The sequence below is a fragment of the Palaemon carinicauda genome, chromosome 1 (genome assembly GCF_036898095.1).
Source record: "Palaemon carinicauda isolate YSFRI2023 chromosome 1, ASM3689809v2, whole genome shotgun sequence".
NCBI lineage: Eukaryota > Metazoa > Arthropoda > Malacostraca > Decapoda > Palaemonidae > Palaemon > Palaemon carinicauda.
This window is the reverse complement of record NC_090725.1, coordinates 208,853,470-208,876,999: the sequence shown is the minus strand read 5'-3', so window position 1 is coordinate 208,876,999 and position 23,530 is coordinate 208,853,470. Positions and strand designations below refer to the sequence as shown.

General features: G+C 37.6%; 1 protein-coding gene across 3 annotated transcripts in view; it reads right to left on the bottom strand.

Annotated features, from left to right (window-relative positions):
* LOC137653700 (endoplasmic reticulum aminopeptidase 1-like) overlaps positions 1-23,530 on the bottom strand; it is a 512,338-nt gene that overhangs the window by 44,478 nt on the left and 444,330 nt on the right. For all 3 annotated transcript variants that reach the window (XM_068387282.1, XM_068387289.1, XM_068387299.1), the window contains 2 exons: positions 18,954-19,175; positions 12,408-12,557 (listed from right to left, as the gene is read on the bottom strand). In XM_068387282.1, the coding sequence (XP_068243383.1) occupies positions 12,408-12,557; positions 18,954-19,175 (372 nt within the window). The remainder of the gene's footprint in view (positions 1-12,407; positions 12,558-18,953; positions 19,176-23,530) is intronic.

Here is a 23,530-nt window from a genome sequence, read left to right as displayed (position 1 = left end):
AGAATTGAAATCATATGCTTCATACCAAAGTCGTCAGGAGGCTAATGAATCATGCATTATCATAAATCCAATCCCTTCCTTTCAACAATGAATCAATCATAAAGGTATACAACCAAGTGAACTTCTTATACCATCTTCATAAGTCTCATGCTATTCTCTCATTAACCAACCTTTGTCTATTTCCTGTCTTTGAAGGGTTTCCATTACTACTGAGGTCTGAGGTTTCGACAGAATCATAGTCTATAAATGTCATACAAAGTGGGTTGTCATACTCTGTTGATTTTTCCATTAGCTGGTTAATTACATGGATATGATCAGTACGTAGTTGAATACCCACTTATACTAATGCCTGGTCTCTTGGTTTATTAAATTGTATCTGTCTTTCTATTCGGCTTACTATGATATTTGTAATTTTTTTATAGTACAGAGAATAAACTTATTGGGCAGAAATTTTTTCACGTCTTTTGTGTCTCCCTTTCTGTGAATTAGAATAATGATAAAGTTTTTCCAAACTGTAGGAATAGAGCATTCTTGCAGACATTTTGTGTAAAGTTCAGTGAGTTTTACTACTATGAAATCTCCACCATCTATTATCAAATCAATTGTTAGACTATCTTCTAATGGTAATACTGTTGCATATATAGAGATTTAAGGATGTGTAATGAGTGACCTAGAATAATTAGCTATTGAAAAGATTCCGTTACCGGCAATTCTTTGGTCACAATGGAGCCAGATAGTAAGGAATTTACTATAGTAGAGTATCTAATTTTCATCTTTGAAAAAAAAGGGATTTTGACGAAGGAAAAATCTATTTCTGGGGATCGACCTGTGACGGCCAGTGAAAAGGGTCCTTCTTTACACTTTTCTGATATAAACCTTCCAAATATACCAGAGAAAGATAAAAGCATGGAATGCAGAGGTTACTACCCTCGCGCGAGCACCTTGTGGGTGTCGTGTATAAAGCAGGGGCGCGTGAAAACCACTATTCACAGGCTGTCTTCCATTTAGATAATTCCTTCATCAAAGGGGAGGGCCGTAACAAAGGCCCCAGATACCGCACCTGAGCCACTCCACCGAAGCCCGACGCGAGCGCCCTCTGAGACATCCTTCTGTTTTGGACTTGCTAGCTTGGTCTTAGACTTTTGTGTTCTCGGTGTTTTCACGTTTCGTGGATTATTTTCATCATGGCCGAAGCTCCAACTTCACCAATACCAATGTTAAGTACCATAGTTTGTTTTGACAGCTTTTGCAGTACCGGGCAGTTGTACTCTTCCCAGTATTGTGTTGTTTTTTATTTCGACCGGCTTGGCCTTCCGCGGTGTCGGCAGCCATTGTTGTTTTGATTTGCCTCGCTGGGAATTTCATGTTAGTCTTGCCCATTTGGTACGCTGTCAGTTAGGTTCTTGGTTAAGTCACTGGCCTTACGCCTTTTTGAACCATTATTAGTATTATTATTTCCTATGGTACTTTTTGCTAGCAAGTCCAGTCTGGACGAACAAGATAGTGTTCTGGCTTTATTATAGTTTAGTACCCGCCCTGAGAGGTGTTCGTCAGTGGACTATATCCTTTTAAATTTTGTTAACGCAGACGTTATTCTTCGTTCGTAGTCTTGTATTTGACGTTACAATTTTATTGTTATACTTATATTATATTATAGTGTGCTTAATTAGGTTCTTTATAGTGTAACCATGAGAGCGAGAGCATGGAGTTCTCGTTTTCTGTCGCTACAGTCACGAGTTACCCTTTCTCTCGTTTTCTTTTGTAGCCTCGAGTAGGAGAGGTGGATATCCCGTTTTCCGTTTTATACGATCACGGGTTCTCCCTCCCCCCTCTCCCTCTACGGGTATATGATATTTTACGAATTATTTTATTATGTGGTTACTGTTAATATAGCTAGCGTTATTAATAGGTCCTGTTCGTGTGTGAGTCATTGTTTTGGGCCAGCTTTATGACGCCACCTGTTCTCCTCGTAGTTCCGTCCTCTCCCCGCTACGGCTAGGGAGTAGGATCAGAACATTCATCCACTCCGCCTTGAGTTCTACTCCGCCATGAGGGATACTCATTGAGATTGGAACCTATAGTTATATATCATTTGGAGTGCAACCCTCTGGCAGGGCCTCATCCCCCCGGTGGTCCCTTGCACCCAGACTCCGGCCACGGCCATATCCACACAAAATATTCATTATTAATCACAACTTATTTATTCCGGACCTTTCACCGGACCTCCGGCTTCACCGGAGATCACCAATACGCTTAGCAATGATGTTAGCCTTAGCTTTTAGCTACTGCTTGTATTTTATAATTTATTTGGTTACGGGCCTATCACTGAATCCTCGACCCTGTCGGAGGCTCCGCAGCTTACATTAATTTATTTTATTCTTATGTTAATAATATTTATAGTGATACGGACCCATTTTAGATTGCTACGGCACACTCTGGTGCAGGAAAATTTTATATTTAAAATATTTTAATATGGAGCTCCGGCTCTCATTCATTGAACCATTCTATGCACACATATTTAATGCTATCTAGACTCTGTTAGTAAATCTTAATCCCTTACCAGAGTCTCAAGGAACATCCAGACTTATGTCTTCTTTCTTTTACAGAAGGTCCGCTGCGCTGCCAAGGGCTGCCCCGCCTCTTTCAACGATCCCGTTGGACATGACCTCTGCCGGTCGCATGCACATTGCGCTATCTATTTTATTCGGGAGCCGGGACAAGCCCCATACATGGTTTGGTTCCCGGAATCGTGCACGCTCTGTTATGAGTTGTCCTCCTTACTCCTGAACGATGACGTAAGTTGGTTTTCGTTTTGTTCCTTTTATCCTTTGGCGATGATTTAATTTGTTCCTTAATTATGTATAAATCGCTTATTTCGGAGAACGATCCTTCTCCTTCATCACTAATCCCCTCACCTCTTTTCAATGGTTCAGCTAATTAGTGGCAGCAGGAACTGCCCAGGGCATAACCATTGGCCTAATGTGATTGCAAATTACTTTTATAGCATAATACCGATAACGATTATGATTTTTTTTATAAAGCACAAAGAAGTTTAGCATCTAATTAAATGAAATGTAAATAAGACTCCAGTTGTTGTGCGAAATCTTCCTTTAAATACAAGTTATATGTGTTTTCATCATTGGCTAATTGGTTAGGCTTATTTCAATAACCAAGATATGAAAGAATTTTGTGGTTACTACCGAGGAGATTGAATTCTGTTAATGACAATTTAAATTCTTACACTAATTGTTGAATGTATCTCATCTTTCTTTTTCATTATCAGCGTTGACAAATAAATGTAACCATATATATATATATATATAAATACACACACACACACACACACATATATATATATATATATATATATATATATATATATATATATATATATATATATATATATATATATATATATATATATCCCCTCTGATGGTCCAGCACTTTGCTGCAGTAGAGGGGCTTGAGTGTCTCAATGATGGGCTGGGCAATGGCAGTGGGGTAGTTTATCCACCCTGGCAGGCTCAACCATACCGCTAAGGCCAGTTCTGAGAGACCAGACCAAGACTGGACCCCCCTATAGGCCTTCTCCTTTATTTAAGATAGGCAAAGGCTAGGAGAAGGAAAACTCCAAAATCAAACCAAACAAGACCCCAACGGCGGAGCTTCCCAGCGCCGGCGGAAGAGGGCAATGCCTGTCGGGCAGGCAACAAGGCGGGCCTTGACATAACAAGAACCCGGCAGCCCGATGCAACCAACATCGTAGAAGCCGCCTGTCTCATATGTCTTGAGCCGCGGTGAAAACGGTGTGGGCCAAGTGTGTGTGCGTGGCCGTTGCAAAGCCACGACCACCCAAAACAATATACCCAGCTACTGGCATTCTGTCGTTTCCTCCACCCCCCTTCATCTCTAGATAGGAGGCTGATGGCTAACGACAAAACCCAATACTCGCACACGAGTGGGCGCCGACGACGATATATATCTATATATATATATAGATTTGACAATATTTCAAAAAGATGGTAATATATTTTTCATTAGGAATTGTGATTATTCTTTGACTTTTTAATTCTAAGATTTCATATCTATATTTATATCTATATCTATCTATTTATCTATCTATGTATCTATCTATAAACTGTATATACTGTATATATACTATATATATATATATATATATATATATATATATATATATATATATATATATATATATATATATATATATATATATATGTATATATATATATATATATATATATATATATATATATATATATATACATATATATATATATATATATATATATATATATATATATATATATGTATATATATATATATATATATATATACATATATATATATATATATATATATTTATAGGCTACAGCAGAAGCAACTCTAGGTCATCAGTGTCAATCAGGCTCATGTTAAAATGTTATCTATTACTTCAAAATAGGTAGTTTTGTAACTAATTTTCGCATCTCTGAGGATCTACCTCATCTACTGTTCAGCGACAGCAGCTGTATCGCGCTAAATGTTTTCATAGTGTTGGTCCTTGCGATAACCTTCAACGTAATGGATGAAGTCATTTATTTTACTCTGACCATAGTTTATTTTGAGTAGCTTGCACTATAGGATATGAAACACTTTCCCTGCCCAAGAATGTATGATATGAAATTAATGAAGAAAAACTTGAATGAGAAATCATTCAACTTTGCTAGGTAGTAGGTTGGCCAGGGCACCAGCTACCTGTTATGATGCTAGAGAGTTATGGAGTCCTTTGACTGGCCAGACAGAGCTACATTGGATCCTTCTCTCTGGTTATGGTTCATTTTACCTTTGCCTACGCATACACCGAATAGTCTGGCATATTCTTTACAAATTTGCCTCTGTCCTCATACACCTGTCAACACTGAGATTACCAAACAATTTTTCTTTCAAAGGGTTAACTACTGCACTGTAATTGTTCAGTGGTTACTTTCCTCATGGTAAGGGTGGAAGAGACTCTTTAGATATGGTAAGCGGCTCTTCTAGTAGGAGAATGACACTCCCAAATCAAACCATTGTTCTCTAGTTTTGGGTAGTGACATAGCCTCTGTACCATGGTCTTTCACTGTACTGTGTTAAAGTTTTCTTTCTTGAGGGTACACTCGGGCACACTATTCTATCTTATTTCTCTTCCTCTTGCTTTATTAAAGTTTTTATAGTTGGTATGGGAAATATTAATTTTATTTTTCCTTGCTTCCTTTCCTCACTGGGCTATTTTCCCTGTTGGAGCCCCTGGGCTTATAGCATCCTGCTTTTTCAACTAGGGTTGTAGCTTAGCAAGTAATAATAAAAATAATAACAATAATAATAATAATAATAATTATAATAATAATAATAATAGATTGTTTGTTTGACAAAGTGTATCTCCCCATAATGCGTGGCAAGAGATGCCAGTTAGTCTTCCACACCTACAAGCCTCGTTCGAATTACAGCTTGCAAATTTGCCTATACTGTACATATTCCTTTTGGAAAATCTAATATTCAGGCTAAGCCTGAGTGCCGGAGTCGTCCTCAAAGGCAGCTTTCTACTTGGGATATTTCTGCGGATGATATACGAGAGAATTTTACCCAAGAAATATCACAGGGTTTTATCCCCTGGAGTGAAGAATATCCTGAGATTTATCGTGAATGCAACAGGGACATGTTTAAAATAAGCCATGGCTATCCTTCCCCGAAAAGAGTTAACCTAGTCTCGAAGGATATGGAATAGGATTGGATACGTGGACGAGAGGGCCATTACAACTCTCATTCCAATGAGCTACTGTAAACATGTTTGCTGGTTCTTCATTTCTTCTGGGTAGCGCCATCTTGACGGTTTTGCTTGGGAGTTTTCTGCATGTTTTGTAGCTTTTTGAGTGATTTTGAGATCATGGACGGTTCTGCTTCTTTTTCATCGACTACAGTAAGTTGAGTACCATTTCCTTTTGTGTTGGATAAATTTCAGAATTTCGAATCTCCACCTTGGTATATTTACGCTGTGTGCATTATTTGTCCGCGGCCGTCACAGGGCCGAAGCTGGCAGCTCATATATGGCTCAGTATATTTTTTATAGCCTTCTAAGAATGTTTTATATACTCTTTTACAACTGTGGTATGATTATGGGTTATATATACCTTTTTCTATTTTCCACGTTTGTATTCTATCAGTCTTGACCTAGGCTAACTCTGATTCTTAGCCATCGCCCATAACTGGTACTTGTGTACATATGCATCCTCACCCTCGACCACGTATAACCTTATGGTTTTCATGAGGCCGCCCATTCTCCCATGCTATCGATACGTCATAGCAGGGAGCTGCAGCCCTGAAGGTCCTTTTGGGAGCAGTGGATGGTGTTTTACAGTTGTCCTAGCGTGATAGTATTTCACTTAGTGCTTGCCACGGCAGCACGGGTTGTGGGGACTTGTTCCCTGTGTTTACACTCGGTTGATCGCTAAAATGCAACCAATCTTGTTCTAATGCTGACAGGTAGACTTTCCTTTTGTATCGCCTTACCCATTTACTAGGCCTCATTACTTAGTTTTTGGTAGGCTGGCAGCCGGTTATGAGGACTTGTTCTCTGTGCCCAATAACTGCAGACCCCTTGGAACAACATATTAGTTCTATTACTACAGTTAGGCCTTCCTATTCTGCCAACTCACCATTTTCTAAGCCTCCCTTCCTTCCCCCTCTTTTTGCCTGGCTAGTGCGTCTACTTGCTGTGGAACATTATTCCCTTCCAGTCCAGTTCCCTGGTGATGAGGTGACCTTAATTGCTATATAGATGAACAAGATAGCTTGTGGGCTTTCTAGGCTGACCCTAGGTAGGCAAGATATTATTCCTTCCCTGGATTAATTCTCTCTTCCACCTTCGAGACTAGTTAGGCCATAAATCCTTCACTGTCCTAGGAACTACAATGCCTTTGTCTAGTCTACATTCCCTTGCACTTGAGCATCCCTCAACCGCTATATAGGCTAGGCTTTCCTTCACAGTGGATTTCTTATGGCCTAACCTTATCTAGGCCCAGATTTAGAACCCCTTGGGGCTCTCCTCTGCCACCTTAGTAGTTGCCTATTCTCTGACTGCAGCTTTTCATCCTGGGCTATGTATCTTGTGCTGCGGAGTCTTGACTCATTTGCCTGGTCGGAAGCTTCCTGGCCGGAGTATTACCATTTGGCAATACTTCCAGTCCTGTTGGCTTGAGTTGTTCTAACCTTGGATGTGGGTAGGTTAAGGGGGTACCCCCACCCCTCTGCCGCCTTAGGCTGGTCATCTGCGTCTTTTCCCACTTCCAGAACTGAGGAACATTCTCCTCTAAAGTTGGTCAATTGGATTCCTCCTAATTCTTAGTATCTCCCTTGAATTTACGAATTCTCAGCATCCTGGCCATCTCGTACGGCTCTCATTATCTTAAAGGGCTACTCTTCTTCCTCATGATTTAATGTTAACATCTAGGACTTTGGCAGATTCATTTATCTACTCCCTTCCATTAACCTTGGCATTTCCCCTTGCCCGTGGACTTTTTCCATATAGGATTGTCCAATTTTTCTTGCCGACTTGACAATGCTACTGCCGCATTGTGTCGACATTTATATGGGTATTGAAAGGTCAGTTCATAAAGCCATGGTTGCTAGGAATAGCTTTCGCCTTAGACACGGTTGCTGCTGCCTTGGGGACAGTCACTACTGGCTCAGGCAGGATCGTATGTGAATTTACCACCTTACGGTGTCTAATAGACTGACTTTGGGGGATATGGCGTTCCACTGATGTGATCCTTTTTCCCTATTCTACCAGACTGTTTTAGGAGTCCTTAAAGAATTCTGAGCTGTTTGGCATGAGCTTTCTACTGTAGTGTAGCTGTAGCCGTAGCTAGTGTAGTAGAAAAAAATGTAATCTAGAGATTGTTTTAAGAAATTTCTATTCTAATATATATTTACCTGTTTACTGTAAGATATGAAAATTTATTGATACACTACTTGTACTCATTCAAAATTTTCTATCTTTACAGGTTGCTGAAGACATGGAGTGTTTGACAGTAACCTGCACCAGGCGGATCAAGTCGCCTTGTGGCCACATGACTTGCCGGAAGCATGCAGACTCATGTTTCTAAAGGGTCCCTTGCAATCTGGGATCCTTCCAACTGCAGCATATACAAGGGCCTCATCTACACTGGTTTCCACACTACCAACGTCTCCCAGGATGAGAAAGTGAGGGGTCAGAAGACCATTAGAGATTGGGTGAGAGGCTTTCAGAATAGTTCTGATGGTGCCCCTTACCTTCCTTCCATGGAACTCAAGGACCTCCTCTTCCCCAAGGCCGAGGTGACTGCTGTTTTTGGTCACCAGATACTGATGGTTCAACTCCAGTCGGTACAATTGGATCATGTGGAAGATGAAGTTCGGGACGCTCTTCAAGTGATGAGCTAGAGGCCGACAACATGTCGGGGACCTCTTCTGTAACGTCAGAGAGGGAAAGGATCCTGCTGACCATGGAAGCCTCTGATGACTCCATAGATATCCATCAGGTAAGTACATTGCAGAGTATTTCTTAGGCTCAATCCCCCATCCCTATATCTACCGCCCCTGCCTACACCTTGACTCCCATTCCTGTGCCAAATACATCTTTGTTCTTGGTCATTTGGAGTTTATGGCTTCCATGGAAAACATACATAAACGAGCTCAAGCATCCTTAGAAGCGAAGGTAGACGCTTTTCAACAAGCACCCAAGTCTAAGGCTCCACCTGTGCCGAGCCTGCCAGAGTACTCATCTACCCCTCTATTGACAATTATCCTTACTGTTATGTAAGGCTAAACTCAGAAGTGTCCATTAGAGATGATACAATTCCTAAGGAGACTATCATCCTGGACAACAACAAGGCTCAATCCTTATTGGTAAAGGAACTTAAGACGGCCGAATTACCAATACCCAACTTTCTGCCTTTGGCAAAAAACAGGTCACATTTATTGCCCCTAAAGATACTGTCTTTACTTCGCCTTAAAAAGTTTAGACGCTGTGAAAAAGGCAGTAATGGAAGGTAGACTATTACCAGTGCTAGAGGAGTGCAAACCTGTCTCCCTAGCCCTTCCTTATGACTAGGACAGTTGGGAAGATGTCAAAATTTTACGGTTAGAAAACTGGATAGGGACATTGAAGGCAAACAGTTCAATGAAAAGTTGCCTATAATTTCTGAATTCCTTTTGAAGGAAGAATTGGAAGCCAAGGAGAGGCTATCTGCTTATTTGTCCCACTAGTTCTATCTGGATATGTTAATTGGGAACTATTTCAAATCAGACCTCTTCCCAGTCCTGGCAAAGACTCATCTGGCTACTTTCCACAGAAATCTACACGCTTTCTTTTTAGCCAGAAGAGCATACAGAGAACACGTCCTAGCTGGAGCAGTTATTACGCATGAGCCTAAGAAGTTGATTGACTCAAACATTTGGGGGGAAAGGTATCTTTCCTCAGAAATTGGTCAAGGAAGTAATGGGCAGAGCAGCTCAGGGGAATAAGAGCCTTATGCAAAAGTGGGGTATGTCTTCTAGGATGCCCCTGCTCCGGAACATCTGGGATGATGTTACCGGAATAAAGGGGACAACGGTCTCAGCAGCAGACTGAGACCAGAACTAACTCACCTTGGTCCAGAATATTTGGAGGAATGATACCTCTTGGAAGAAGAACTGTCCTCCTTGTTCTTTCCACTCCCTTATACGCGGGACCAGTCCCTTGACCCCATGAGGAGAGATCGGCTCCTTGGAGCCACTGAGCGAATGCTGGGAATAAAGATGGGAGGCCAATCTCCCCTCAACTCTCCCACCATGGCAAGGAGGGTGGGGTTTCCCGGCCATGGATGGGGAAGCGTGAGGATCTGACCGGTCCCGCTACCTCCTCTGCCACCGTGGGCATCCCTGGAGACAAAGAAGTCGCCAAAACACTGGATACTGTTGAGCACGCGTAAGAAGGACGAGACCTAATATCCTTTCACGAGGGCGACCTGTCCTCCTCTGACTTCTTTGTGGTCATATTGGCCCATTGGGCATCGCTCCAGACCACGCACTCAGCACACATGTCAATCTGGGAACACACACTGCCCCTACACGATGTACACCACATGTGGGTCAAAAGGCAGCACATAACTTCTCACTCACTCCTGGGCAATGATGTTGCACTCACCCAGGATCCATAGTAGGGATCGAGGATCACAAGATCCACACACGATAACACAAGGTTACAAGGAAAACTCTGATGAAGGTAAGCGCAACGTGTTGTCCGTACGACGACCAGAGAGGTAATGGCCGGTGTTGACAACATCATGGAAGGCTGAGCCTAGCATACCCATGGGACATTCCAGGGAAACACAAAGGAGGTATAGTATCGCAGTTGCGAGGAGGTCTGGGGGATTGGGAGGTGGAGGCCTGTGGGAAGGGAAATCTCTGATCGATAGAGATACCTGTAGAGATTACTCCTACTACTGGTGATGCAGGAAGTATTTGTAATATATATATATATATATATATATATATATATACATATATATATATGTATATATATATACATACATATATATATATATATATATATATATATATATATATATATATATATATATATATATATATACAGAGAGAGAGAGAGAGAGAGAGAGAGAGAGAGAGAGAGAGAGAGAGAGAGAGAGAGAGAGAGATGAAGTTTAACTTCATCATTTGCATATTTCCTTCAACTCTGTAGTTGTCACTTGGATATATTTTAAGGTTATATTTCATGGAACGGACAGAACTTTCTTAGAAGCATTTCACTCGTATTCTCTGATTTGAAGAGACTTTCTCTAGATGATTGCTGAAGTGAGATTCGCTACTGAACAAAACAAATGTTTATACAGTTGTAACCATACTGCATTATAAAATAGATTTTTATACAGTTGTAACCATACTGCATTATAAAATAATTAATAGTTATTTTATGTCAATGTGAAGAAAAACTACATATCAATAGGCAAACTTTCATGTTTTCAATGTCAAAATAACGGAGAAGTTCATGGATATTGCATAATCAACCCTAAGAGTACTCTTGTAATAAGTTCTAGTAAGGCAATTATTTGTATTCTTATGAGGTCACTAAAAGTTCTGAATTTGAAATGAATTAGGTACAAACAGCAGCATACACATACACACACACACACACACATATATATATATATATATACAGTATATACACATATATGTATATATATGTATGTATGTATATATATACATATATACACTATATATATATATATATATATATATATATATATATATATATATATATATATTTAAACATACATTTATATATACAATGCTGGCATAGGTTCGATTGCTTGTCCAGCCAGAGGCATTTATCATATATGGATTTCTCAAAGGTAAAATCTGATATCAAATGCCATTTTGGTTGATATTTACACCTACAAAAATGTCATGAGTTTTACTGATAAGTAGTCACCATGTATATATATATATATATATGTAGTTGGATATATTTTAAGGTTATATTTCATGGAACGGACAGAACTTTCTTAGAAGCATTTCACTCGTATTCTCTGATTTGAAGAGACTTTCTCTAGATGATTGCTGAAGTGAGATTCGCTACTGAACAAAACAAATGTTTATACAGTTGTAACCATACTGCATTATAAAATAGATTTTTATACAGTTGTAACCATACTGCATTATAAAATAATTAATAGTTATTTTATGTCAATGTGAAGAAAAACTACATATCAATAGGCAAACTTTCATGTTTTCAATGTCAAAATAACGGAGAAGTTCATGGATATTGCATAATCAACCCTAAGAGTACTCTTGTAATAAGTTCTAGTAAGGCAATTATTTGTATTCTTATGAGGTCACTAAAAGTTCTGAATTTGAAATGAATTAGGTACAAACAGCAGCATACACATACACACACACACACACATATATATATATACAGTATATACACATATATGTATATATATGTATGTATGTATATATATACATATATACACTATATATATATATATATATATATATATATATATATATATATTTAAACATACATTTATATATACAATGCTGGCATAGGTTCGATTGCTTGTCCAGCCAGAGGCATTTATCATATATGGATTTCTCAAAGGTAAAATCTGATATCAAATGCCATTTTGGTTGATATTTACACCTACAAAAATGTCATGAGTTTTACTGATAAGTAGTCACCATGTATATATATATATATATATATATATATATATATATATATATATATATGTATATATATATATATATATATATATATATATATATATATATATATATATATATATATATATATATATATATATATATACATTAATCATAGAACTTACCTAACACCAGTATTATAAACGACTGAACGTATATTTGGGGGAACAGCTTCATTCTTAGAACGCCAAGCTGAAAACTGTCTCTGTGCTTCTCTTATAGCATTCACATTACCACAATTTACGGCTGCCATTAACAATTTAGATCGCAGCAATCTGAAATTATAAAAGATCTCATTCAATATAAAAAAAAAAAGCCTGTAATGTTTACAATTTAAAGTATAGAATCATTTTCATGTTGCATAATATAAACCTTAGTTATTTTCCCATACTGCCTAATATAGTGATTTGAGGTAATGACTGATTGATTATTTATAAATTTCCTGGCACTGCATCCAGGGTCACTGGTGCAAAAGGGATCATATATTCTATTGCTGAGAAATGCAAAAATGAATGAAATTGTGAAAATATACGATAATTATCAGAATACAGTTAATAATTTTAATATTACATATTTATTATTGTCATACATACTGGTAGGTCACTGCTAATATTCCTGAAGCGTGAACTTCTTTTGACCTTACAAATGAATCAAACGTTTTTCCTTCATTTCCTATACCTTCCCCTAAGGGAACGACAATCCATACGAATGTTGGGAGATTTCATGAGATCGAATCCGAATTCTGTGATCAATACTCCACCTTACCGCTTTGATACCATAATAAAGTATTTCAGTCAACATACATCTCTGGGTGAATCACTTAAGTGAGGAGAGCGGGACATAATGTGACCCTCATGTAAGCATCAAAATAAATATTATCAAAATTTTGTTTATTTTAATGTTACCTCTGGGTCACAATGCTAACTACCCCATTCTATAGGAGGTAGGAAAAAGCTAATCACAAAACCAAAACTGAATTTTTAAAACCTCAATCAGGAATACACTTGACTTCCAAAATCTTCTCTTTTTGGGGGGATTGAATGAAGCCAAACGATAAATATTTCCTATTTAAAATATCCAATTAGAAAGAAAAGGCAATAAAAAATAATATTCTCCTACGAACCAAGACTAAAATGAGTTAAATGCCAAATCATTCCCTAAAATATATGAATTTTGATTCAAGCACTGCATTTTGGACCTCACGCTTACATTTTCATTCTGTACTGGATCGCCAATCCCCATTTTATGGGCAATGTCCTTGATATAGGAAAAAAAAAAGTTCCAGAATCTGAATTACTCTGATAAAAAAAATGCTTGCTCATTACACTTCTCACCTCTATCACAAAGCATCTTCTGAAGGAACATTTTTTGATTGTATAAGAATGTGGTTCCGAAAATGAGTAAAAGATACTATTTCCTTATCTACTGTATATCTTGAAATTACTCTGGTATTTATGATATCGTATTAAATCGTAGTTCAGTATAGAAATACTCTCCAAATCGGAATGAGAATGTATTTCTGAAAAGGATGATACATAAGGTTAAAGACAATACCATATAATCCACAATGAGAGCCTATCTACAGTAAATACTTATCCCTAAATTTAAAAAAAAAACAGAAGTCAATACACTAGGAAAATAATACTCTATTGCTCTCTCTCAATCTTCAACTTTTTGAAGATAATAACTAGAAATTTCTATTTTTGGAGTAACGGTGCTGTCGAGTCGGCTTTGGCGACAGACTAATATGTACATCAGGAGAGGTTCCTTTATATTATAAAAATCTTTCATCAGTGTTTTCGAGATTAGGTGGAATGTAGTAAAAAACTAAAAAAATGATTCAAGGAACAATGACCCTATAGTTGGATGGAAGTGTTAGGGGAGGTTGAAGGTTTTTTTTTTTTTTTTTTTAATCAACTTTGCCACAATGACCTACAGTATATTCACTATAGCAATTTTATTTAATTTTGGTAGCATTTCTATTACTTTATTTTTTCTAGTCAAGACTTGAAGATGGGTAATTGTATTTCTGTGAGCATATCTTGATAAAGTTTAGTTTAGGGACAAATGAGTGTTAGAATTTGGATAGTCTGTATAAATAGCAGGTCAGCTTAGATTAACATGATCATTTAACTTGCAGGTCACAACCTAAGCCCATCATGAGTTGGTCATTATTTTGACTATGATGTAAAACCCACTAATAAGAAAGGCCATCTGTAAAACATTCTAATGTTGTAATATGATAATCATATCACCTTACTAAAGTAAAAAAAATAATATGGTAATGACACAATATGTAAACAGTATACACAAGACCGTCAGGGTTACGACAATTCACTGTTAAGAATGGGTTCCCATAACGTACTTGAAAATCAGTGTACTCAGTTTCAAGTAATGACATTTGTTGCGTTAATACAGCAAATCACTTGCTGACAAGGCGAAAACTAATGCCGTTGTCTGGCCATGTAGTGGTGCATTACTCATTCCATTAGCATTAGCTCACCATCTTAGCTTGCGATACGCATTCGGGATTTTGGTGTTACTCTTTTCTGGATACTTTTGTACCTCTATTTTGCTTTGTATCATGTTTGGAAAACATAAGGGAGACTCTTTTGGTGACAATGCATCCAAGAAGAAGAAAGCCATTATGATGGAAATTAAATAGATATAGTGAAGCGAAACAAAAATAGGGAGACCTCTACGAACATAGGTCATATGTTAGGCCTTATTCATTTTCTGGTTGCGACTATCATCAAGGTTAACCATCACATCCTTGAGCATGTGAAAGGATCTTTCTCTATGATGTCGACCATTATTACAAATCAAAGGAGTGGTCTCATTACTGAGATGAAGAAGCTATTAGTGCTCTGGTTGGATGACCAGGATCAGCGGCATTTGCCAGTGAGTGTTATAGTTATTCAGGAGAAGGCTAAACATTTGTTTGAGACCTTGAAACGTCTAAAGGGGGAAGGGAGTGAAAGTAGGGAGTGGTTTATGAAATTTAAGGCTTGTGTTAAATTGCATAACCTTAAGGTTCAAGGTGAAGTTGGTAGTGCTGATATTGAAACAGCAAGTGAATTCCTTGCTGTGTTGGCTGAGATTATGGGATAAGGTGGGTTTTGTGCTGAACAAGACTTCAATGTGAATGAGACAAGCTTATTTTGGAATCATATACTGAACCGGAACTACAGCAATAAGGCGGAGATGACGGACCAGGACACACGTTGGCAAGAAGAGACTGACTTTGCTTCTTAGGGATAATGCTTCTGAGGACTCCAAGCTGAAGACTATGCTTGTGTATCAGGCTGAGAATCCCAAGGCATTCACGGGGGTTCAGAGGAGTCAGCTACCTGTCATCTGGAAGTTTAATAGGAAGGCAAGGGTGACCTTGTTATTTGGGGATGGATTTTTTAACCATTTTATGCCTGAAATTGAACAGTATTGTGCTAAGGGGGGCTACGTTTTGAGGTTCTGCTATTGCTGGACAATTCCCCGGGTCACTCTGTCAAATAAGATGACTTCCATCCCAATTTCAAGGTGGTTTACTTACCCTAAAAAACTAATTCTCTGTTACAACCTATGAACCAAGGGGTAATTGCTTCCTTCAAGGCTATGGCTTTGGAGGTAACAAAAAAGGAAAATAACATGATCCTCAAGATGTTCTGCAAGTTCTACAAAATCTGAGATGCCATTAGGAACAAAGCTGAAGCTTGGGATGAGGTGAAGCAAACCAACATGAATGGTGTCTGTAGGATGCTTTACTCCCAGTTTGTCAATTATTTCTTTGACTTTGAGGAGACAGTTGAGGTTGTCACCAAGAGGGTTGTTGAGCTCAGTTAGCAGCTAGATCTTGAGGTGGATGCTGATGTCCCCAAGCTCTTGGCATCTCATGTAGAGTTGTCAGCTGAGGACACCATTGAGCTTGAGAGCCAGATGATTGCAGACACCCCGATCCCAGAAACCAAGAAATTTAAAACCGAGGCCTTGGTAGAAGGTTTAGCCCTGCTAGAGGGAGGTTTGGCCAAGCTAGAAGGAGGTTTGGCTCTGTTAGAGGGAGCAAATGCAAAGTTGAGGAACAGGATCCCATAATGGGAAGATTTATGAAGGTGTCCAGGGGTGTCATGAATGCTGTGAGGTTTTACAAGATTTTGGAAGACAAGAGTAGGCAATCCTGGCAGACAAACCTGTGTAGGTACTTGAAAAAGGTAGAGAGGCCTGGACCTGAACCTAAAACCTCTACCTCTGCCGCTCCTCCAACACCACATCCTAATTCTCCAGCACCTCTTCCAGCATCTCATCCTGATTCTCCAACACCTTTTCTAGCATATTATACTGACTCTCCAGCATCTCATACTGACTCTCCACCATCTCATCCTGACTCTCCAGCCCCTCTTCTAGCATTTCATTCTGATTCTCCAGCACCTCTTCCAGCATCTCATACTGATTCTTCAGCGTCTCTTCTAGCATCTCATCCTGATTCTCCAACCCCTCTTACAACGTCTCATACTGATACTCCAATTTCTCCAGCATTTCATCTTGATTCTACAGCACCTCTTCCAGCATCTCATTGATTCTCCAGCTTCTTTAGCACCTCTTTCAGCATCTCAAACTGATTCTCCAGTTCTACAGCAACTCTTCAAGCATCTCATCCTGATTCTCCAGCTTCTCCAGCACCTCATCCTGATTCTCCAGCACCTTTTCTAGCATATTATACTGACTCTCCAGCATCTCATACTGACTCTCCACCATCTCATCCTGACTCTCCAGCCCCTCTTCTAGCATTTCATCCTGATTCTCCAGCACCTCTTCCAGCATCTCATACTGATTCTTCAGCGTCTCTTCTAGCATCTCATCCTGATTCTCCAACCCCTCTTCCAGCGTCTCATACTGATACTCCAATTTCTCCAGCATTTCATCCTGATTCTACAGCACCTCTTCCAGCATCTCATTGATTCTCCAGCTTCTTTAGCACCTCTTCCAGCATCTCAAACTGATTCTCCAGCTTCTACAGCAACTCTTCAAGATCTCATCCTGATTCTCCAGCTTCTCCAGCACCTCATCCTGATTCCTCAGCTTCTCCAGCACCTCATCCTGAATCCTCAGCTTCTTCAGCACCTCTTCCAGCATCTCATCCTGATTCTCCAGCACCTATTCCAACATCTCATACTAATTCCCAAGCTTCTCCAGCACATCTTCTAGCATCTCATCCCGATTCTCCAACATCTCTTTCATCATCCCATCCTGAGTCTCCAGGTTCTCCAGCTCATCCTCTAGCATCTCATACTGATTCTCCAGCACCTCATCCTGATTTTCCAACTTCTCCAGCACCTCATCCTGCTTCTCCAGCTTCTTCTTCACCTCTTCCAGCATCTCATCCTGATTCCTCAGCTTCTCCAGCACCTCTTGCAGCATCTAATACTGATTCTCCAGCTTCTCTTCCATCATCTCCTCCTGATTCTCCATCTTCTCCGGCACCTCTTCCAGCATCTTATCCTAATTCTCCAGCTTCTCCAGCAACTCTTCCAGCAGCTCATCCTGATTCTCCAGCTTCTTCAGCACCTCTTCCACTATCTCATACTGATTCTCCAGCACCTCCTCCAGCATCTCATACTGACTATCCAGCTTCTTCAGCACCTCTTCCAGCATCTGATACTGATTCTCCAGCTACTCCAGCATCTCATCCTAATTCTCCAGCTTCTCCAGCACCTTTTCCAGCATTTCTCCAGCTTCTCCAGCACCTTTTCCAGCATTTCATCTTGATTATCCAGCTTCTCCAGCACCTCTTCCAGCATCTCATACTAATTCTCCAGCACCTCTTCAAGCATCTCATACTGATTTTCCAGCTACTCTAGCACCTGTTCCAACATCTCATCCTGATTCTCCAGCACCTCTTCCAGTATCTCATACTGATTCTCCAGCTTCTCTTCCATTATCTCATCCTGATTCTCCAGCTTCTCCAACATCTCTTCCAGCATCTTATATTGATTCTCCAGCTTCTCCAGCACATCTTCCAGCATCTCATCCTGACTCTCCAGCTCCTCTTCCAGCTTCTCCAGCATCTTTCACTTCATCCTTCCAATAAGCCTGGCTCTCCACCACTTGCAACGCATCTTTCACTGTGCTTGCCAACCATAGGAATAAAGGTAAGGAATTGTTATGTGTATTATTTATTGTCTACTAGGACTGCATTAGTGTTGATACACTATTGTATAGGGTAAAGGAATTTGTATGTATAGGGTACAGTAATTTATGAATGGTGAGGGACTACTTTCTCCTTTTTTAAAAGTATATTATACATAATCTATGAATGGTGAGGGACTGTTTTCTCATTTTTTAAAAGTATATTATACATATACATTATGTATGTATGTTTGTATGGATGTATGTATATACGTACAGTATGTTATGTATTTTATGTCTTACTTGGAAAATCAACTTACGTTGCTTCGTACAAACAGAACTCATCAGTATCTTAAGAACCTCCTAATACAGAAACTATTTTATTGAACATTTCTAAACAAAAACACTTCCAATCAAGTTCCTGAAATTAACTAAACATTTATGTTTATTATATGAAACGGAACTTTTCATAGATAATCTAATAGATAATTTTCTCAACCATTGTATTTTGCTCATAAAGTTAGTTTTGAGAAAAAGATAATTCAACTGACCTCTCTAAATGATGTCCGGTATCATTCCATCCTATCCTTTCATACTGTGGGTTGATCAGCGTTGAGATGAATTCAAGCATATTCTTATGGGCCGGATAATTAAAAAGGAGATCCACCCAAGAGAAGAGATGACGCAATGCTGTGTGCCACGGTATATATCGAGTTTCATTGGACAGATACAAACTCAGCTTCAAGGCCACAGTTGCATTAATTGTCCCAGCCCTGGTGATACAATAACAATCAGTGAAAACTTAGTAAATATAATGACTACACTATACTATAATTCAGTTAATCCCACTTAAATTATCTATCAAAATACAAATGAACTTGTTAGAGATTTCATTCATTAATATCTTTTACAATCTGCAGACTGTAATTAACCATTAAAGCATCAACTTAACATTGATCTAACCTATGGCATTGAAATAAAAAGTAAATGATTTAGTAAGAAATAAAAGTCAAATACAGTATCTTAAAAGGTGACTTGGAAACGCAAAAGCGAATAAGATATACCTTTACCCAAGTTTCAACTTTTAAGCAAAGGGTTCTGCAAAAGCTTTAAATATCTTTAAAGAATATGCAAAGTTTGTACCAGTTCAAAGAATAGACTTTAGTAATTTCAAGAGCATAAAATACAGAGAGAAATGTAAACTACTGAAATATGTCTACTGTATTATGATAGTCATTATGGCACATAATAATTTAAATACTTTTGTAAAACTGAGAAAAGTACCATTACCTACGAAATAATTTGAAACATGCTATACATTGCTACAAGTATGCAGAGATGAAAACACTGATGTTCCATATTACTGAACATTATTTAAATATTCCATTCGTACAAATAAATCACTTGGCTTAATTATAATCCAACCAAGAAAAAAATAAGAAGATACATGGTTTCAAGTTTCCAGTCTATTTGACTTCATAAGCATAGGAAAATGTGTCATCAGAAGCCTTATTTATAAGTGACAGATTTTTCGTATCATAAGATTAACAGCTGTGAGAAAATTCATATTAAATAAAAACTAAGAAAATATGAAAGAAAAAGACAAGTGCATTTACTTATTCATCAAGTTATTGATCATGAAAATTCCAATTGGTCATTAACTATTGATATCATTCATAATCAGTTTCAAATCCACAGATTTTATATAAAAACTTCTCTGCTCATGAGCAGTAATAACTGAAGTCATGCAAGGGATTATATCACTGATATATGACACCAACAGTCAAAGACTAAATGCTTTGCACATGCATACAGTGGTACCTACAATCTCTACATGCACACTAATGACAAAAACAGTAATCATACGTCTGATAAGAAAGATTGCTGACCTGACCTGAAACACTTTCATAAAACTATTGTAAAAGGACACACTCAAAATAGTTTGTTAGTACAGATTACTAATGTAACAGTAAGTGTACGGTATATAAACTGAGTGGTGTTAGACCTTGACATATCCAAACTTCATAACTAAAAACAAAAATTTCTGAAACACAATGGGTGGCTTATTTTGCTGCATATTATATTAAATTAGAAACTGATAAATACACACACTGCACTTCTCTCATATTTTCCCTTCTATATATAGAGAAAAGTACCCTACCATTAATTTTTTTATACAGGTACTAATGAGTATAACCAAAAGCCTTTATCGCCGCAAAAAATAAAGGTATTAGCCTAAGTAGTTTTTTAATATAATCGAATTACATCACAACAGACTGTTTACATGCAATATATACTATACACAACAAACACACACACACATTTACATAAATATATATATATATATATATATATATATATATATATATATATATATATATATAGATATGGACATATATATATATATATATATATATATATATATATATATATATATATATATATATATATATATATATATTGTGTGTGTGTATACCATACAATGAATGGCATTTTCACTTCTAGGAAACTTCATATTTACTAGAAAGGTGATAAAAAACAAAAAAAATCAACAATTTGTATTGCATTTATCAAAATCAATCAAGCTTTATGGAAAGAGTTTTCCCATCACCAAGGTTAAAAACATTTGAACCGAATCACTTAATAGCTATTCCCTACCTTCTAGGGTCATTTTTCAGTCAATAACTATCCCCAATTCTAAATCACTCAACTGCACCTGTTCTTTTCATTCACATATTGCCTAATAATCTTTGCAGCTAATATTCTAATTACCCCGTAAGCAATCAGACTTTGAAACGTCTAAAACCTTTATTTTATAGTCTCGGATTTTATCTTACTCAATAAGTCACTTGCTTGTGTTGATTTTTGCTTTTGCGCTTTTGTGTTATGCGAATCATATTTTATTTCAGGTTATTTCTATGTATATTCATTTTGATTACTATATCTGTATTTTTGCCTTAGAGATATTAAAATTCATCTCATTTCAATATAGTTCTTATAATTCTTGACTTATAATTTATAATTTACTGATTTAACAGAATATTGTTTACTAGTGTACTCACACGCACCCCCATCTCACCAGGTATGATTACTCTCCCTCCCCCTAAACCTGAGGGATGGAAAGTGGTGAGTGTGACTGGAAAGATATATATATATATATATATATATATATATATATATATATATATATATATATATATATATATATATATATGAACATATATCACAGGAATTCGACAGGAATATGTACGGGGATTTATCATAAACTTTTAGTCTCTCTTGATAGCTCAGTCGGTATGGTCACTGCCAGCATGGTTTCCAGCCGTACAGGTGGTGGTTCGAATCCCCACCCGGCCAGAAGCTGTTACCATAAAATGAATTCCAAGTGGATATATATTCCCAAGATAGAATTCGGTATTAAATGCCATTCGTGGGTGATATTTAATATATATATATATATATATATATATATATATATATATATATATATATATATATATATATCTAAACACTTGCTCTTTATTGTATAAGGAAGATTAATATGTGCGTTCCTGTTTTTAACCCTGGTGACGGGAAAACAGTATCCCAAAAACTTGATTGATCGTAAAATAGTCAAAATGTTGAAGTTTATGCTTTCAATTACCTTTCATGCATATACATACATACTGTAACACACACACACACACACACACACATATATATATATATATATATATATACATATACGTATATATACGATATATATATTTATCTATCTATCTATCTATATATATATATATATATATATATATATATATATATATATATATATATATATATATATATATATATATATGTGTGTGTGTGTGTGTGTGTGTGTGTGGGTGTAGTGTATCTTAGCAATCCATTTCTTCTAATGGTTATATAAGCGGATAAGCAACCTGGTGGAGTATACGAGAACTTAAGGTGTGAAGGAAATGCCCCCCTAAATCTCGATGAATTCCCTGGTAGCTGGGTGACGGATTGGGTTTAAGACGACAGACTATATGTCTTTCCAGCTTCTACTCTTGATGCCTGACAGATAATCTTACTGCAATTAATATGGACCTGTGGGGGTCACTTGCCCTAGCTAGATAGGTACTGCACATCACAAGGAACTGGCTATCCTTTGATAAATTTAGCCAATGAATCCTCTATGGATTTAGTCAGTCTATGGAAAGAGAAAATTACAAATTGGCCTCCAGTCCCGGCACAGCAGGGTACTAAGAATCTCCAAGTTTATAAATACTAAAGAAAACTTAAGAACTGGTAATTGGAATGTTAAAACCATGAGTCTGATTGGGAAGTTACAGCAAAATGAGAATGAATTTATGAAATACAGTTTGGATGAATAAAGAAATCTTAGACCAAGGAAATATATATATATATATATATATATATATATATATATATATATATATATATATATATATATATATATATATATATATATATATACAGGAAGGACAGATGGGGCTGGAAGAGAAGGGGTAGGAATGATGATGACACCAAGAGCAGAAAAGGTACCTGTAAATAGTGGATTGCTACTAGGCAAAGTTTAAATAAAAGCAGTGCAATATGAGTATCATAGTTTGCCATATACCAACAAATAATTCCTCTGAAGAAAGGAAAAATGAATACTAGGATGACCTGTAGAGTGGAATATATGAGATCCCAGAGAGAAATATGAAAATTGTGATTGGTGACTTCAATACTAAAGTTGGAAGGAATAATCAAGAGAATGTGCTGAGTGTTGCAAGTCTTGGTGAAGTTCCAAATGAAAATGGAGCACATTTCATAAGTTTCTGCTCAACAAATAATCTTGTCAGTGGAGGTACAGTCAGCCCTCGTATATCGTGGTTTTTGTTTCGTGGTTTCAGATTTACATAACCAAGAATAAAGCAATACCTATTGAATAAAAATTCTAATATTCACGAGAAAATTCACGCTGCATGATGATTTCAAATACATCGCGCTCCTTTGAACTAGGTATAATTCGCGCCACTCCCTTCTGCTCGCCCAGCTCATTTCAGCTCCTGCGTCTGACTTGGCCTCACTCTTCTCCCAGCCAGCTCGTGTGTACCCCGTCTCACCGCAGCCTTCTAACCCA